This window comes from Manis javanica, chromosome 5 (assembly GCF_040802235.1).
Source record: "Manis javanica isolate MJ-LG chromosome 5, MJ_LKY, whole genome shotgun sequence".
NCBI classification, from domain to species: Eukaryota; Metazoa; Chordata; class Mammalia; order Pholidota; family Manidae; genus Manis; species Manis javanica.
The window spans coordinates 116,087,967-116,107,031 of NC_133160.1; the positions used below are offsets into that span (position 1 = coordinate 116,087,967).

Consider the following 19,065-nt stretch of genomic DNA (forward strand, 5'->3'; position numbering starts at 1 on the left):
CAAAAGCCTTATACTGCCAGGGATGTTACAGCAAAGCCTGTGGCCTCCAGGGTTTCACTCTGGGGAAGAGTAGAAGAAAAAACTTTATTCCAACATTTAGGACAGAAAAAGGTCTTGGTGGAAACAGCTGCCGAGTTGTGACAGCCCTTAAGCAACTGTGGAGTGGCTTGTGAAGAAAAACTGACACCCGTTTCTGCACATAGCACCCCCACCCATGCCCCACAGCCCCGGCCAGCCTGCAGCCAGCATCAGCCTGGCAGCTAAGTAAGGACGCCACCTTGGAAAAGGAATTCTCGTGTCTGTCTGTCCCAGCCAAGCCTTCAGCTGATTAGCCCCAGCTGATATCTGACTTTGACTTCATGAGAAATGCCAAGCCAGAATATCCCAGCCAAGCTGCTCCCAAATTCCTGACCCACGGAAACCGTGAGACAGAATAAATTATGACTGTTGCTTTAACAAAGGAGGAAGGGGCGGAGGAGGAGACAGGGTTATTGGGAGGAGAAAGTTGTTTAGAAAATTCAGGTTATATTTAATATTTAATTTTAATACAGGTTAATCATAGTCTGAGTATAATAAAAAAAAATTACTTGAAGCACAATTTATTATAGGTAAGAGTAATGTTAAATATTCTTTATTTGTTTGCTATTCTAATTTAGCCATGCTAATTGGCCACCGTTTGACATTAATATATTTAATCTCTTTCAGGGCCATTTTGCCTAATGAGTGATAATTGTGCATATGACTGTAGTACAGTTCTGTAAGTGATTTTTCATATGAATCTTAAAGTTTGGACACAGGAAAGGTAGCTCACTAAGCTAGTACTATTCACTTGGGGCTCAAGGGTCAAGTGAACAAGTCTGATATAGGCCCCCAGATGATTTTGATATGACTCCCCAAGAGGCGAGGAATACCCGCTGCCCATCCCTCTGGGTCCTCTGAGATTCAGTGAAGGAGAGAAGAGTCAGCTGCCTTCCCTCTCCTTTTATGTGTAACTTACTTTTTTCTAGTTCTTCAGATTTCTCCAAGCCTCATCTATAAAAATGATCAGATATGAATATTCTAAAACAGAATAATTATTCTTAAATTCTTAACAAGATTTTCATGTTTCAAATAAGTGATGTGTGATACATGGTAAGCCTTTGTTAGGATCTCTTATCTTGTTAATATTAAGAAATTTTAGTTCACTACTTTGTCACATGGCCAACTTGCTAGGAAAGCAGTTCTCTGCTATGGGACTTGTCTCATTCTATGAATATTGATCCATTGCTTACTATGTGCAAGACCTATTTTAGGCAAAGGGAATATCCCAATGAACACAATAGAAAATATTTTATCCTCTTAGAACTTGAAAGCAGAGACAGATCATAGTTAAATGAAGAAATAAATTTCAGGTAATAACAACTGTCAAGAAGAAAAATAAAAGCAAAGGGTTAATGTCAAGGAGAGTGGAGGGGGGTCTGTTTGGGACAGGAGATTAGAAATAGTATCTCTGATAATGGTATATGGGCAGAGAGAGACAAATTCTGTGAGGAAGAAAAACAGGCAAAGAACTGGGTAAAGGGTGATCTAGTCTAATGGATCATAAGCTGCAAAAGTTCTGAGTTGGGAAAGAGCCTCTGAATCTGAGTGTTTGGATATAGGCCTAGGAGTTAGTTTTAGTCTAAGCCAATGTGTAATTTTGATTAACACCCCTAGTTAAAAATCACTGAAAGGAATAAAGGAAAAGAATTGGGAGGAGAAATCTTTGAAAATAAAAAAATAGAAATGAAATTTCTTACAGTGAAAAATGTAAGTAATTGGACTGGAAATTTCCCCAACAGTTTCACTCTGTACCTTGACATTCAATGCCTGTTAGCAGATACCTGTTATCACGTGACCAACAAAGAAGGTTGGTTTACTGAACTTTAAGCGTTCTACGCTGGTAACAGCTTTTTTTTATCTGAATAGAGTTTTTTTAGTTTTTCTTTTTTTATCTTTTGACTTGTTAATTACTACTCCTGGTCTTTAGTATCCTTATGCTGTTTCTTGTCTTGGGAATATGCCTGAGCTTCTGCAGGGGTTCTCCTTGCTGAGAGGAGGGCCAGTGAAATGAAAAGGGTAGGTATGAGGTCTTACTCTCTCCTGATCTATGATGGAAAAGAATGGTTCCTGGCCATATTCTAAGGTGAAAGGAGGAACTACCCTAAAGAGTTGTAGAATAGTCTTGACCTACACTGATAAATGGCAAGATGGAAGGTCACGGAATTATTACATAGAAAAGTAAAATTTCAAAGATGCATTCCATCACATGAAGTTTTCAGTTTTGAAGCGTAATGTCCTACAGTGTAAATGGGATTCATGAATCTCCTTCTCAGGAAGCCAGTGTAGTATGATTTATTACAAAGAAGGCCCTGTTTTCTAATATGTTTGGCTTCTCAGCCATTTGCTCTCTTTGCCAGAGGTCTTTTAAGTAAAAGGTGACATTTATATATCCTAACATAGAATCACACCTTAGAATTTAAGAGGAAACTATAAAGATAGCAGCTATTGAAGCTTTCTAACATTCTCCTTTTTGAAGATATGGAGACTGAAGACTAATGTTAGGTTACTTACCTAGCGTCAAGTAGCTTGTTAATGCAGAGCTAGGCTGGTTTTGTTTCTGACCCCCAATATATTTCATTTCACTTTAACATTTATGTTCATAGTCATTAGGTCACAATTTTCAAAAATTATCTGAAGAAGACTTTATGATATGTCTACTTATGATAGACAATAAACTAATAGTGTTATCATAACATGGCAGGTTTCAAAGATATACCTAATATCTTTGAAAGAAAATATATATTCCATATAAGTACTCTGATCCTAACAAAGCATTATGGACCTTTTGAGGGTTAACAAATATGTGTAGCTACTGATTACTTAATGATGCTTAAATCTCAACACTTCTTTTGATTTCTTAACTAACATTTCTTAAAACATTGAATGTGACAACGAGACAGATTATCTGGGGAGCATGTCTATTTGGACAGCCTAAGAAAATCATGTAGCAGCTTTTTATTTAAGTCATTATCTTTAATCCATTTCTTACATTTGAATGTACATCAATCCTCTAGACATTTATTTACCTAGTATACATGCTCTTGACTAGGCCAAGTGTTGTTCGATTCTAGGAAGGCACAAATCACTAAGATTCAGCTAATTCTAGCAGGTGGAATGAACAAATCAACAAGTAATAGTAATAAAATGTGATAGTTTCTTCAAGAGACTCAGCCACAAAGTACCGTGTAAACATTAAGTGAAAAGGAGGGGATGTGGTTTGGGAAATAATGCTGGTGGTAAAGGAAGTCTTCATAGAGGACATGTCATTTGAGTTGGACTTTAGAGGCTAAATTCGCATTTCCCTGCCAGAAAAAGATGGGTCTTGAAAATGGGAAACACACTGTAAAAAGATCCTGAAAATTGTAGCTCCTGGTGTTTTGGGAGGCATTGGAGGCCTGTCCATAGGTGAAAGTTATGGTTTTTAGGGGAGATGGCAGATGAGGCCAGGTAGAGAAACTGGGACTACTTTTAAAAAAGTATATGTGTATGTGCCATTCTAAGGACTCTGAATGTCATCTTGCTAATGAAGAGTCATTTAGAGTTTTAAAGAAGATTAGTGACTTGAGCAGTCTGAGTTTTCTTTTTTTTTTTTGTGAGTGTCTAAATTAACTCGCTTATTGAGCTATTAATAAACACAGTCTGATGATTATTTCTCTCCCTTCTTATTCCTCCTCCTCCATTCTTTATATGCTAGGTATTTCATTTTGTGGTCTTTTGTGTTTCCTTTGACTGCTTTGGTAGGTAGTTGATTTTATTTTTTGCCTTTAGTTAGTATTTGATTAGTCTACTTTCTTTGGTGTGGTTTTATTTTCTCTGGTAACATCTATTTAGCCTTAGGAGTGCTCCCATCTAGAGCAGTCCCTCTAAAATACCCTGTAGAGGTAGTTTGTGTGAGGCAAATTCCCTCAACTTTTGCTTGTCTGGGAATTGTTTTCATATTTAAATGATAGTTGTGCTAGATACAGTATTCTTGGTTCAAGGCCCTTCTGTTTCATTGCATTAAATATATCATGCCATTCTCTTCTGGCCTGTAAGGTTTCTGTTGAGAAGTCTGATGATAGCCTAATGGGTTTTCCTTTGTAGGTGACCTTTTTTCTCTCTCTGGCTGCCTTGAATACTCTGTCCTTGTCTATAATCTTTGCCATTTTAATTATTATGTGTCTTGGTATTGTCCTCCTTGAATCCCTTGTGTTGGGAGTTCTGTGTACTTCCGTGGTCTGAACGATTATTTCCTCCCCCAGTTTGGGGAAGTTTTCAGCAAATATTTCTTCAAATATACTTTCTATCCCTTTTTCTCTCTCTGCTTCTTCTGGTACCCCTATAATGCAGATATTGTTCCTTTTGGATTGGTCACACAGTTCTCTTAATATTGTTTCATTCCTGGAGATCCTTTTATCTCTCTCTGTGTCAGCTTCTCTGCGTTCCTGTTCTCTGATTTCTATTCCATTAACGGCCTCTTGCACCTCGTCCATTCTGCTTTTAAGTCCTTCCAGAGATTGTTTTATTTCTGTATTCTCCCTCCGAACTTTATCTGTTAGCTCTTGCATTTTTCTTTGCAGCTCCATCAACATGGTTATGACCTTTATTTTGAATTCTTTTTCAGGAAGATTGGTTAAATCTATCTCCCCAGGTTCCTTCTCAGGAGATGTCTGGGTTATTCTGGTCTCTATCAAATTCTTCTGCCTTTTCATGGTGATAGAGGTAGCCATGGGCAGTTGGCATGTGTGTTAGCTAGGAGAACAAAGTCCCTTACCGCTTGCTCATCACCTTCCTCTCCTGTGAGAACGGCGATCCCTAGCGGCTTGTGCTGGGCAGCTGCGTGCTGACGGGGTCTCTGATTCTGGCCCGGGCAGCTGCGCGGCGGGGGGTGGGGGAGGTGGAGCTCTGCAGGGCTGCTGTGGGCTTAGCCGGTCTCAGGCTGCTGCTCCGCCCCTTCGTGAGGTGCTGGGTTCTCGCAGGTGTAGATGTAGCCTGGCTATTGAACTGTATCTTCTGGTCTCTCTTTTAGGAATAGTTGTAGTTGTTGTATTTTGAAAAATATATATGGTTTTGGGAGGAGATTTCTGCTGCCCTACTTATGCCACCATCTTGGCTTCTCCCTCTCTTCACTCACAGTCTGAGTTTTAAAAAGAGAATTTTGGATGCTTTAGAATTATTTAGAGGAAGATACTCTATTAGATACTGTGCTATGAACATAGTATCTAAATGCCAGAATTTGGGGACAAACTGCAGTCTGTCTGACTCCAGACTCCTTGTGGTTTATGCTACATCACACTGCCTCAACAAACCATCTTAATTTCCCCAATATGGATTGAACATACCAGGTCATAGAGACAGATTGGAGTAAGAACAAATCAATTCAGCTACCCCTTATATAAACATACAGACCTTCCCTGGAATATCATGGACCTGCCTTCTAGAAGAGAGCCCCCACATCACAGGTTAAATTAATCACACAACGACCACACAGTGTTGCTGCCTCAGAGGTTCTTTGATTGTTACTGAAGCATCTCAGTTTCCTCTTTCCCCTTTGATTCTGCAGCCCCAAGTCCCCTTCCTGACATTCTCTCATTTTTCCTTTTTTATTGCTATGGATATCCAGCTGACTTTATCCTTTCAAGGTTTATTCCAGCCTTTTTTTTCTCCAGGGTCTGGAAACACAGAAAAGCATTTTAGCTTGCTGAGGGAATCATCTTTCTCATACTTGAAGAAAGGAAATCAGTTCTACCTGAGTGGTATGCTTCCACTGTTCCAAAGGTGGCAGTGTTTGTAAGACTTTGTAGTCAAATTGCCTATTCTTGGTCCACTAAACCTACTTTGATGCTTAAAGGAGGTTAATGCATAGTTAATATAAAGGGATAAACTTATGCTTATTGCAGACAACCATCTGACACTTAAAATCTGCCCTTCTAGAGAGTACCAAAATGAGCCCAAATCACTCAAATGCAAACGTTTGTGAAAGTTTTAACAGGTTAATGCAACAGTCCAACTGGGTAGGATGGATACCCAGCAGCTGGCAGTGACCAGGAAGAGATAGACTTGAGAGAGGTCCAAAGGGCTGGTTAATAGATGGACTGTAATACTTAAAGAAGAGGAAGGAATCAAGGAAAATGTAGTCTTTAACTGTCATAGAGTATTCAGAAGAGAAGAGGAGGCTATAGGGAGAAGACGAGTATACTTTGAGATATGTACGTACACTTTTCAAATAGGTATGTTACTAGAATTGAATGGATGGCTCTTGAGAGTGAACGAGGTGAGTCAGTGTTAGCAATATACACATTTGGAATCAATCAGCCTTCATGGATTGGTTGCAGAAATAGCAGCAGATAAAATATTGCAGGGAAGGCATGTGAGAAAAGACAAGGATTGAAAACAAATTTTGACACGTGTGCTGGGCAGAGAAAAAAAGTTACTGTTGCTAAAGAAATAAAATAGTATCATTGAAGAACATAGTCGTAAATAAATGCTGCAGAACAGTGTAGGTGGATTATTTTTTCATGAGGAAGGAAAATAGAGATTTACTAATAAAAGAGGATTAGGAACTCCAAAAAAAAGGAGAGATTGAATATGGGAAATGGAATTGCATTTTTGAAGCAAATATATTTAAGGAAGTGGAAAAGAGCCTCAGGAGAAGGTAGACTTAACCCTTTGCTGACAAAGAGAAAGATGGGCAAGGAAGTTGGAAGGTCAGATCTGGCATTGGCATCATCACATAGATTTATTTGAATTTAGTTGTGCTAATCGTTTGGTGGGGTGGGAATCGTTACCACTTCTCTGGCTCTCAGTCTCTTCCTAGAATAGTGAGAAAGGTGCCTCCTTTGTAGGGTCTTGAGATCTCGTGATAAGTTGCTTTTCCTTTGCCCTGGATCACTCATTCTCCAACCAGGCACATGGCCCTATCCTGTGCGTCGATGGTCTCCCTGCTCTGACAGTCCAGCCTCTCTTGTCCTGTCTCATCACTTAGAATTATTTAGCACCTCTTCCCATCAAAATGACCTTGTCTGCATGTCTTGCTGTATTTATTGATTTTTTTCCCATGCATATTTACCTATTAAAATATATTCATGATAAGAACAGAGACTCAAGCTCATTTATTATTCAATTTCCTGCCTGAGGACAATTGGGCATATGGCAGCTGCTTAGTAATTATTTGATAACTCTAATAATAAAAAGCAATATTATGACTTTGAGATTGGAGGTGAGAGGAGAATAGTGGGCAGGTTGGGAGACAGCTACCTTCTGTAGGTAAAAGGAGTATAGGGTACAGGCTGAGAATCCAAGTAGGTATTATCTGTTTGGAACTTTTAGCTCTACAAGAGATAGTTGTGGATAGAGTAGAAATTTTTCCCAGTTCTTTTAGAATCATTTTATGTCCAGCCCAAATCACCCAGGCTATCTTGTTATTATTTATTTGCCTTCAGTTAACCCAGAGTCTCTTTTAAAAAATCACACGTTACCATTTATTTGCTTCTATATGAATAGTACTAAGGATGACTAACAATTTTTTTGTTTTTACATTTGCAAGGGCCAGGCACCATTAAGCACTATACATATATGAACTCATTTTTCCCCTGAACAATCCTATAAAGATAACACCATAATTATCCCATTTTACAGATGAGAAAACTGAGGCACAGCGACAAATAACATGCCCAATGTTACATAGCTAAGATCAAACAGCAGCCTGGCCGCGAGCCTGTGCTCTTAACCACTTATCTATACTGCCTCTCAAGACCTAATCTGCCTCTGAAAGAAAAATGAATGTTGCTTTGTTGAAGCCAGACAAAGCTGTTCATCAGCTAGTCAGACAAAGCAGGTCAGATTGTCCTGCCAGTGAAATGTCCTGGGAGAAACTGTCCTGTCTGGGAACAAACCTAGAAGGAATTTTTTTTCCCTTCAAGGAAAGGAATACTTGATTTGATTTTACCTTTTTCCCCCCCGTCACATCAGTGGCAACCCTTTCCAATTTAAGGTCATCTGAAAATTGAATTAATGTTCTGTTTACCCCTTCTTTCAGGTAATTCAATAAAGACTCTGGGCTCAATCCTGAACACCTCACAGAAAATCTACCCATGCTCTAATAGATGAGCTCACATGGTGAAAGAATATTCAGTTTTGCATAGACAAGCTTTGATCTGTATTATGTAGTGTCCAACAGGTGACTCCTCAGAATGTGTAGTTTAATGCTTTTCTTACAACACAAAACACTGATTATAAATGTGAGCCTTACCTCTTTTTTTTCTCTCTTACCCGTGTTTTCCAGTGATCCACTCTAGCTCCTCTTTATTTTTTTCCAATAATTTTTAAAATACCATTATACTGATCATCAGGAAATCCTTATACATTATAAATTCAGAGCCCAACTATTTCCTTAAATTTACATGGAGGAAGATCATGAAAAGGAAGTGAGGTTTTTAAGTTCTCTTATTCAATATGCTTACACATCAGTTCCTTATATTCAGGGATAGTAAGATGCTATTGATAATTCTAAAGACAAGTATTTGTGCTAAGTGACTGCTGTGGTCTGCAAGTCTGTGGAAGTGTAGCAATATGCTGAAAACAATCAAGTCTGGAGTCAGACTCCCTCAGTTTTCATCCTCTTCTCTGTCTCCTAACTGTGTGACCATGGGCAAGTTACTTACTTTCTCTGGGCCTCAACATTTTAGATGTAAAATAGAATTAGTATTTCTAAAGTTGTTGCAAAGACTACTTTGAATTAATATAGGTAAAGTATTAGAACAGTGTCAATAATCTGGAAAGGCCTGTATAATATTAGCTGCTGTTTTTGTTTTTTGTTGATGTTGCTCTTACCTAGGAAAAAATTGCTTTCCTTGTCACTACGAGTTATAATATTCTTAATTAACACATATTACTTTAGTTCATCCTAGAGGGTTCAAATGGTTCATTCATTATGATATGCTTTTAGTTCTTTCTATAATATAATTTTTGCTTGTTAAAATTTATGATTAATTTATAACCAGGTCATGGGAGTTTCTCTCTGCCTCTTATAGAATGTTTTGATCAGATGACCCTGAAAAAGAATCTAAACAAAGATGTCTTCATTATTTTTCTTTGCTTTTAAGAGTGACTCTTAATGCTTTCTTTAAGTTAGAATATTTTAAAATTCTTATTACATTTTAAGGAGGTTATTTTATTTATGTGTAAATATAGGAAAAGAAGGACACACTGATAATGTATGCTCAGATATATTAAGCAGCCTGCCCTGTACCCCCTCTAACATGTGTATACTGCCATCTGCTGGAAAGAACTTTTGTACGACATTTAGATATTATGAAACAATTAGTGTCAAATTATTTTTCCCACACTTCTTTATTTGATAATTTAAACTACATCTCTCATTCAGCTGAGATTAAACAAGTTTCAAGTATAGGAATTTGAAGTCCCTTTCATTGAAAACTAAGGGGGCTGTTGTATTTCTTGCTCTTTTCAGGTAAATTATGAAAATGCATCCACAAATCTTTAAAACTGCTTTTATGGATAGGTGGAAAGATACTAAAGTTCTTTGTGTTTTACTGAGGACAGTTGTGTGGGTTTTTATTTGATTTGACCAACCCTGTGAAACAGGCAGAGCAGGTCCAATTAAATTTGCCAGTGAGGCTCTGAAGGCTTATGTAACCAACCCAAAGTAGCTCCCTCTCTTGGTGGCATAGCTGGTGCCAGAATCCAGGTCTTTAATCATCTTATCCTATGGTGTTTACTATTTCTTCAATTCTTAACCCATTTTATAGGTCTCAAAGTTATGAACACATTGTATCCTTTAGTTTATAAGGCCTGGCAAGATGGAAAGCATCCAAATTATTAAGTACCTTTTAAATGAAAAATGTATAGGAAACAACATTTTTTAAACCTTGAAAAGCAAAATAATAAGTGACATCCAGTGCTCTGCACAGACACCTAATATTTGTTCATTTGTCACACTGAAAGAACACTTTCTGCTATGTATAAATATCATTGCCTTATATTAGATTATTGCTACCCATTATTTATACCCTGTGACAGTTTCACAAATGTGTGCTGACTCAGAACATTCCATAATTGATTTTGGTTTCTACTGGACCACCCTGTTATGTAATTAGACTGGCATAATATTGGCATTTGTTAAATAATACTTTCCTTTGGGTAACGGTAAATTTGACTTTTTAAAAAGTGTCCTTTCATTCCATCATTTCATAATGTAATATTGCCACTGAGAGCATGAGTTTTGTCCATTATACCTTCTTTAGACTGTACTGATTTAAAAACTTACCAAGTAAATTGAATTTACTAGTTTCAGGCAGTTATATGTATAGCATACTGGCTCAGATATCACACATTATTTTTCATTATTATCACCTTTCCTTCATTTTATGACTCTTAAGATTTTCTGATGTAGGCATTTCCTATAGTATTTAAAAGTATTGCTTTTCTGCTATTCTGCAGGACTATAAGGGCCTTCTTCCCTCCAACACCTCTCCTCCAAAAATTAACTCAAGTTCCTTAACATCCAACTACTTTAGTTTTAAATTTTATTGTTCCCCTATGTTGTGTATTTGCTAACATTGCTTTCAACTTTCTTTATTTATTTTTATATTCAATGCATTTACATTTCAGCTACAATTAAGCTAAGTACACATTACGATTTCGTGTGAAGCCATGTTGTTAATTTGAAACAGCTGCCTTATGAGAAGTGTCTTGGACTGTCCATGAGTCTCTGCATGAACATGTTAGTCACAGGCCTGGCTTTGGACGTTTTACTTGTATTAAAACTATAATTTTAGGAATTTCCCTATCAGATAACTAATGCAGAAGAGGAGGGGTGATTCAGTCTTCACTCAGGCCAAATGAGGTGGGGGATAGATAAAAGAAAACTGCCCGTGACCAAAAACCTCATAAGAAATCGTAGATTTTTGCCCAGCATTAAGTTTTTCCTTACATTGACCTGAAATCTACCCCTTTCATAGTATTAACCCACAGTTTTTGTTTTATTTTCTGTAGATTCATAGAACAAATTGAACCCCTTTTCCATATGGCAGCTATTAAGTCTTCTTTTGAGGCCTTTCTTTTCTGCTTCCCACGCTGTAATGTTTTTTCATGTTCCTCTTCCTTTCTGACTCATAAAATGTTTTAGCAATTTGTTTGTGTGAATTAAACCTTTTCATTCTTAGCCCATCTCTGTTAGGTAGTATTCTTATTATATCCGTTTGATGGAGGTTCAGAAAGATGAATCCGGATGTGAATGAGGGGTTGAACTGAGATACCCTGAGACTCTTAGTGTCTGGTGTCAGGCTCTTAGTCACTGTGTCTCCCCAGTCATTCTTTGTGTGACATAGTTTCTGGGCTCCTTGCTCTTTGCTCCATCTGGATCCATTCATGTTGGCCACCACCTCTCTGTAAGACAGCACAGACAAAATGAACTGAATACTTCAGGTGTGCCCTGGGCAACAGCGAGACAACTCTGGGAGCTACCTGCCTGCTCTCCTGTGCAATGGAAGAGCACACTGCAGATTATTTTCATTCCTTGGCTTTTCTTGATTAAATTGGGCCCCATTCAATCTATGCACATGTGTGCATTTGTGACTGTGTGTCCATGTACAAACATGCATTTTTCCACTTAGACGGACTCTACGTCTTCTCTTGTTAAACAACACTTTGTCATTTTATATATACTCGCTTCTTCATCAGATCTTTCACCTCCATCTTAGCTGTTCCCTTTTTACCCTTCCACAGTCAGTAAGTGTGCCTTAGTCTACATTTAAGGCCTTAATTTTTGAAGGTGTTCCATGCACTCCCATTAGATTCTTGAAACATCTCATTTGAGATTTTTAGTCAGTTTCTTGGTCAGGATGGCAATTCACAATTTAATAATTCATGAATTTTTTTTTTAGAACATTCAGTCATTCTTGAGTTATATTTCTGTTCAAGCCTCTCTATATGAGATTATGCCTATCTTTTCTCTGTGAGTTTTAAACTTGCTTTGTTTACTTTGTAAACCGCCTGATCTCATGTTGAATTGCAGTTGGGTTTCCCATCCCTCTTTTAGTCATTGTGACAAATGTTGCATCCCTGTTCCTGGGAGCAGCTAAGAATTTTGTAAGCTAGCCAGATAACTCGACCTTTCCCATTCATGCAGTTTACTAAGCAATCCTTATGCTCCCTGACTTTTCACCAGCTCATATCTGCCAGTAATTTGCTGTGTGTTTTGCAAGTCAGTTAACCTCTACAGTCTTTATCTTCTTCACCTTTGTAAATTCATGAGGTTGCTTTAATTCTAATATCTATGAGTTTAAAGTATTCAAACTCAACTTCTAGAAATTGTATCATAACTTTAAAACCAAATACAAAGCAGTAACACAATGTTGCATTTCTGAGCTATACCCAGGGCTGATACTCATTTGATATATGCACTCATGCAGTCACCATACTAATTCAAATACTGAAGGACTTCTATGCAGTGGACTTCTAAATAATCATTGCTTCAGTGGCTCCACGGGTTAGTAGGTAGCAGGGGGAAGAGCAGGAGGCACTGGGAAGGCAACCCACTTACTGGCCTGCAGGTAGACCACCACCACTCCTGCCCGCCAGCTCCATTCCATTCACTCCTCCAACCAGACATAGGACCCCTGATGGTGACATGGGATCCCTGGAAGGCAAATGCCTGCTGTCTCTTTTCCTGAGTGGATGAAGTCACTCACAGCTAGAAGACACTTAGCCAGAGTCACTTGCTTGTGACTACTTTTGGTGTATGCTGCATGTGGAATATAGCACATGTGGACAATTTATATATAATACTATAGTTCAGTGAAGCCCTTTGAAAACATACTTTCTATGTTCATGGTACTGTAGCATTTACAAGATCAGTAATTCACATATCCAGAAATGTTCCAAAGATAAGGGGAAGTGATTTCATTTTAGAGTTCCGTATAAACTCACTTAAAAAAAAAGTGATTTGACTCTAGTACTTGTGATTACATGGCTAATCCCTGAAATGCTGTGCACCTCATGAAATCCTTTGTGTTGCCTTTCTTTTACCAATTATCTGCTTTGTTTCTAGGTGAATGAAATTTACCATGATGAGTCCCTTGGAGTACATATAAATGTGGTCCTGGTGCGCATGATAATGCTGGGTTATGCAAAGGTAAACTATCTTAAAGTACTCGAACTATGAACATTACGGACTGGGTTAGCAAGCAAAAGATAAAATTGCTCAAGATATGTCTCACATAGACCCCAGTTGCTCTAAACTGAGGAAGAGAAACTGCTGCAATGAATGGAGACCTCCAGATTGGACCAGATAATGATTTTGTGTTGGTACCATTTGCTTTGTTTACCTGTCTAATGGAGTTGTAGATAGTTATCCTGACCATAGGCATTTGTATGAATGAGAATGAATAGATACCATTATGAGGAGAGAGGATTTCCTTAGTCTAGTGTTATCATCAAATGTGTGACTCATTTATTTATTCAAAACATTTATGTTGAATGCCTACTGTATGCCAGACATTTTATAGGAGCTTTGAACATATTAGTGAAGAAAAATAACCAAAGATCCTTGCCTTCTCGTGATTTGTTAAAAGCCATATTATACATGTATAGCTTTCAACTTAGGAAAAGTAAAACACACTGAATATTTTTCATTTGAAAGAGCTTTAATCCTTTGAAAACAAAAAATTGAATCAAAATGTACATGGTAGGCATGTCATGTAATGCAACTAACTTCAGCTATCTGTAAAAGACAGTAGGGCTGTCCTGCTGTCAGTAGCTATGCCCCTATCTTTGGAAATAATGAAATGAACGAAGTGGTTTCTCTCTTTGAGGAGAAAACAGGAGGAGTGACTAACTTGGCAGTTTTCTTGATGTTCAAAATCACATGTTCTTCTCCCATAATTAATCCTCCTGATTATGAAATACTAATGAAATTATGCATTTAGCAAACAGGAAGTATCCATGTGTTTGCATTTCATTATGTATTTAACATCTGTTCTTATCATTTCTGGTGAGAGGTGTCACTGATCTTTAGTTTATCAGAATAAACCTGACTAACTTTGTACACTAACACTGAGTACAATTCAGCTCCAGCTGGAGAAACTAACAGCAGTCAGTCAGTTGTTAATCGCTTGTTTGGAGAATGGCCAGCATATGACCAACCAGGCTAACTTTATTCAGAATGTAAACACTGATAGTAACATTTGCTGAGATATAAAAAACCCTCAGCCTGACAGTCAAGTAGGGACTAATTTTAGGTTCTAAGTTAAATTTCTCACTCCTTCAGAATTACTGTAGAAAGTGGGTACTGGTTCATGGAGGATGGACCCTTTTCCTTCCCAACTTTTAACTCCACCATGCCACAGAATGTCAATCTATCTACTCCAACTGCAAAATAAGAGTACACCCCTCATCATCACTGTGTGGTTCAAAGAGGGTAGTTGTTTTTTCACTGTGAGGTTTATATAATTTGAACACTTTCCATAAGTAAAGGTTTGATCAGCTTTGCCAGCTCATTGAAGAACTTATGTTCTTCCCATATGTTGATTAACTCTGGCCATATATATATTTAACTAAAGATCTTTCACTTTTAACAGCTCTGGATGAAAGTCTTATGCCAGACTCTGGCCCTCTATTTTTGTTCTTAATATCAATGAAACTAAGTCTAAACTGAATTAGGACATATTCAGGCTGTGAGGATTCTTACCCCAGTGATTAATACTGAGCTGCCTCACAAGAACAAACCTCAGCATCACATATTCCCATAAATAGTGCGTGTCACCTTCACACAGGTAGTACTGATCATCATAACAATATCCTTCATGGGCATTAGAATTCCCAAATGAAAGTAGATATATTTTAAAAGCCCCAAATAATATTTTTGAACATTATTTAAATACTGTAATCCTAAATGTCAGCTTCAGAGAGAGTTGTTTAAGGAGGCCTTTGGGAAAATGTTATGTATGTCCTGCACATATCGTTTCCTCTTAGTCCATCAGCCTCATAGAAAGGGGAAACCCATCCAGAAGCTTGGAGAATGTGTGTCGCTGGGCTTGCCAACAACAAAAATCTGATCCCAACCACTCTGAACACCATGATCATGCAATTTTCTTAACCAGACAAGACTTTGGACCTGCCGGAATGCAAGGTATTTCCATTAATATGTAGAAGAAAAACTTAAGGGCATGATATTCCCAAATAATCTTAAATCGGGGAGTCTGTTCAAATGTTCAGATCACCACCACTTTCCACCATGCATGAGCCAAGCATACATTTGATGTTTCTTGCTTTCACAGTGACTTCTGTGAAATTCACAATGTTAAATGCTGCTTAAGTACTATAAAAAATTTATACTTACCTTTTAAATAATGATTGCACATTCAGGGTATGGAGGGGGTGCTGTAAAATGCAGTATGATTTCCACTGTTTGGAATGGGAAAGGAGATGCCATGAGAAATTATTGATGCCAAAGAGCTTCCTTCAAAAGTCAGCCAACATTTATCTAATAATTCTGATGGAAAACAGTAGACTGACAAGTTTCTTTTTAACATTGATGGAATTTAGTGTTCCCTGCATCAGTACTATGGTATGAGGGACCATTCACTAAAACAGAGAGACAGGGCATACTTGGAATGGCAACTGGGGCCCATTTCTACCCATAGGAAAGCAGAAAATGCAGACCCTATGAATCTTTTTAGAGACCATTACCTGTGGCTTTCCCAAGAGAATGTGGCACAATGCTAGCAGTGAAATAATACTGCTTCTGTTTCCTGAAAAACTTTTTTCTAGGGAAAGGTCCAGTAGTGATTCTTAATGGGTTTTCTCATAAAATGAAAATAAAAGTAATTGTTATTCTCTACAGGATATGCTCCAGTTACAGGCATGTGTCATCCAGTGAGAAGTTGTACCCTGAATCATGAGGATGGTTTTTCATCTGCTTTTGTAGTAGCGCATGAAACTGGCCATGTGTAAGTCACTGTTGACATAAAGCAAAAAAAGTTCTTATTCTGTTTCTCCAGTATTGTTCACACTTTGGGCAGAGTGCATGCCAGCATGCAACTTTCTTCCCTTGCCAAGCGTGAGGAGCCGAAAACAGTGGAGAGGTCATGCACTAAAACTAGATAAGTGACTCTGGCTTGCAGAGAAACCCCTGTACTTTTCATAACTATAGCATATGAAAGGCATTTCTGTTAGATTATTTTCTATTTTACAGTTTCTGTGACTCCCCCATAAAAGCCACATTAACGTAAAAAAATACGTATTTCCCTCTATTTGTTTTCAAAAGAAATTAAGCAAGAGCCATGGCCTCTAGGATTCTTAGCAGCGAGGTCTCACTCTGTTTTCTAGGTTGGGAATGGAGCATGATGGACAAGGCAACAGGTGCGGTGACGAGACTGCCATGGGAAGTGTCATGGCCCCCTTGGTACAGGCAGCGTTTCATCGCTACCACTGGTCCCGATGCAGTGGCCAAGAACTGAAAAGATACATTCAGTATGTCCCCTTCTGCATGTCATGAGAAAGTTTATGTTGTAGCAGAAATACAAGCATGAAACTGACTCCTAGGATGTTGGTCATAACAAAACTCCCGGTGAATGAAAAATAAAAGTTGTGCAAAATAAATGTCTTCTTATGACACAGAGCTTTTGACACAATGATTCCATAATATAATCATAATATTTTAAGCCATAAACTTGGAATTTAAGTGAATTTTCAACTGTGATTTCCTTTTAGTAAATTCTTTATGGACTCTCTGAGGATGGGGAGAGGCTGGTCACATGATACCTGCATAGTGTGCCGTCTGTACGCTCTAGCATAGGGGTCAGGCTCTGCCCTGCCACACCATGTCGGGGTTTAGCTGGGGACATGAATAAAGCTGTCACAATTCTACACATTCCTAAATGATGTTTGTTTTATTTTCTTGGATTGAGTAAGGATGATGTCCTTTGTCTAACTGGAACTGAAACCCAAACCTTAAAAGATGTGCTGTTCTGACCTTGCTCTATGAGCTGAGGAAATTCCAGAGTATGTAACCTATTACTTTTTCATTAGGATGTGATTAAAAAAATGAACATTTAACTACATGCAATATTTTTCTTCCTACAGTTCCTATGACTGTCTCCTTGATGACCCTTTTGAACATGATTGGCCCAAGCTCCCAGAACTTCCTGGAATCAATTATTCTATGGATGAGCAATGTCGCTTTGATTTTGGGGTTGGTTACAAAATGTGCACTGCGGTATGTTACTCACAGTCAATTTAGGTTTTGCATCTTGAAATCCATTAGCATTTTGTAATTTACAGTTTCACTGGTGAAAGTATATTTATCAATGATTTTGTGTTTGCTATGTCACTACATGCTGAAGCTAAGTGCTTTAAATATACTATCTTACTTAATCATTTTGACGGGCTGGAAGGGAGTTGGTGTATTTTTATTTTACAGATGAAAAAGCCAAGGCTTAGAGAGATCAAGCAACTTGTTTAAATCACCCACGCAGTAAACTGGGGAGCTAGACATGGGAACCGAGGTTGTCAGGTTCCAGAACTTTATGCTCTGTTGCTCCCTTGGTTTTTGTGACTTTCAGAGATGACTTTTAAACCTGAGCTAGGCAGATGGTCATTAACTTGTAGGCCAGGATTCCATGTAGCTGTGCCCACAGAAAAGGACTATGCTCGTATATTCTCATCTAAGAGTTATATGTGTAGTGTGAAGGTCAGAAATGTGGATTCCATGGTCAGAATGGGTGAGCTGTCAGAGCCTGGATCTGACACTTACTAGAGGTGTGACTTTGAGCACCTTATATAATCTCTCTGGCCTAGTTTCCTCCTGTGAAAAATGTGAATAATCATAGTATTTATCTCACAGATTTGGTATCAGGATTAAATTTGATAATGTAACTAAAGTGTTTAGCAGAATCATTAGGCAAATAGTAAATGATCAATGAAAGCTAGGAAAGTCAGTTTTCCATGTAGCTATACAGATTAGAGGTATGTTTCATTAAGCTTCCAGAGTTGAACTTTAATAGTTCATAAATATAAAAAAAGAAAGGAAGGGCTTTGTTTACATTGGAGTAAGCTTTATGTGTTAGAGCAAGAAAAATAGTATTTCATGGTACCAAAGAGAAGTTGATCTGCTGTGGGAAGTCTTCCATATGTAGATTCCTACAGTCATTTGGTCCGTCTATAAGCTGTACAGTCAGCTCCTAATTGCCTGCATTAATGCTTTAGACCTGAGAATCCTAAAGCTTTGGCTCAGTTTTATGGAAAAATACAATTTGTGCATTAAGTAATAGGCATTAGAACAAAAAACCAAGGTCCAAAATGAGTACTCATTTTAAAAAGCTATGACCATAAGGCTTTGGGTAATTTATGTTATAGAAAAAAATGTAGATAAACTGGTCTTTAAGATATATATATATATATATATCTTAAAATATATATATATGTATATATATTTTAAATTTATCTGAAGAAAACAAATCCTATCTTTTACAACATGGATGGAGCTAGAGGGTATTATGCTCAGTGAAATAAGCCAGGCAGAGAAAGACAAGTACCAAATGATTTCACTCATTTGTGGAGTATAACAACAAAGCAAAACTGAAGGAACAAAACAGCAGCAGACTCACAGACTCCAAGAAGGGACTAGCGGTTACCAAAGTGGGGGTTTGGCAGGGTGGGTGGGGAGGGAGGGGGAAGGGGATTAAGGGGTATTATGATCAGCACATATAATGTAAGGGGGTCATGGGGAAGGCACTATAGCACAGAGAAGACAAGTAATGACTCTATAGCATCTTACTACGTTGATGGACAGTGACTGCAATGGGGTATGGGGAGGGGGACTTGATAATGTGGGTGAATGTAATAACCACAATGTTGCTCATGTGAAATCTTCATAGGATTATATATCAATGATACCTTAATAAAAGAAAATCTATCTAAAGAATGGTAAGAGTTTGCAGTTAGAAAGAGAGCAGACATATAAAGAGCACACACAGATACATG

At 38.0% G+C, this 19,065-nt stretch overlaps 1 protein-coding gene across 1 annotated transcript in view; it reads left to right on the plus strand.

Annotated features, from left to right (window-relative positions):
- ADAMTS3 (ADAM metallopeptidase with thrombospondin type 1 motif 3) overlaps positions 1 to 19,065 on the plus strand; it is a 277,802-nt gene that overhangs the window by 216,545 nt on the left and 42,192 nt on the right. The window contains exons 6-10 of the mRNA XM_073237478.1: positions 13,133 to 13,216; positions 15,055 to 15,211; positions 15,926 to 16,031; positions 16,411 to 16,554; positions 17,167 to 17,299. Coding sequence (XP_073093579.1) covers positions 13,133 to 13,216; positions 15,055 to 15,211; positions 15,926 to 16,031; positions 16,411 to 16,554; positions 17,167 to 17,299 — 624 coding nt within the window. The remainder of the gene's footprint in view (positions 1 to 13,132; positions 13,217 to 15,054; positions 15,212 to 15,925; positions 16,032 to 16,410; positions 16,555 to 17,166; positions 17,300 to 19,065) is intronic.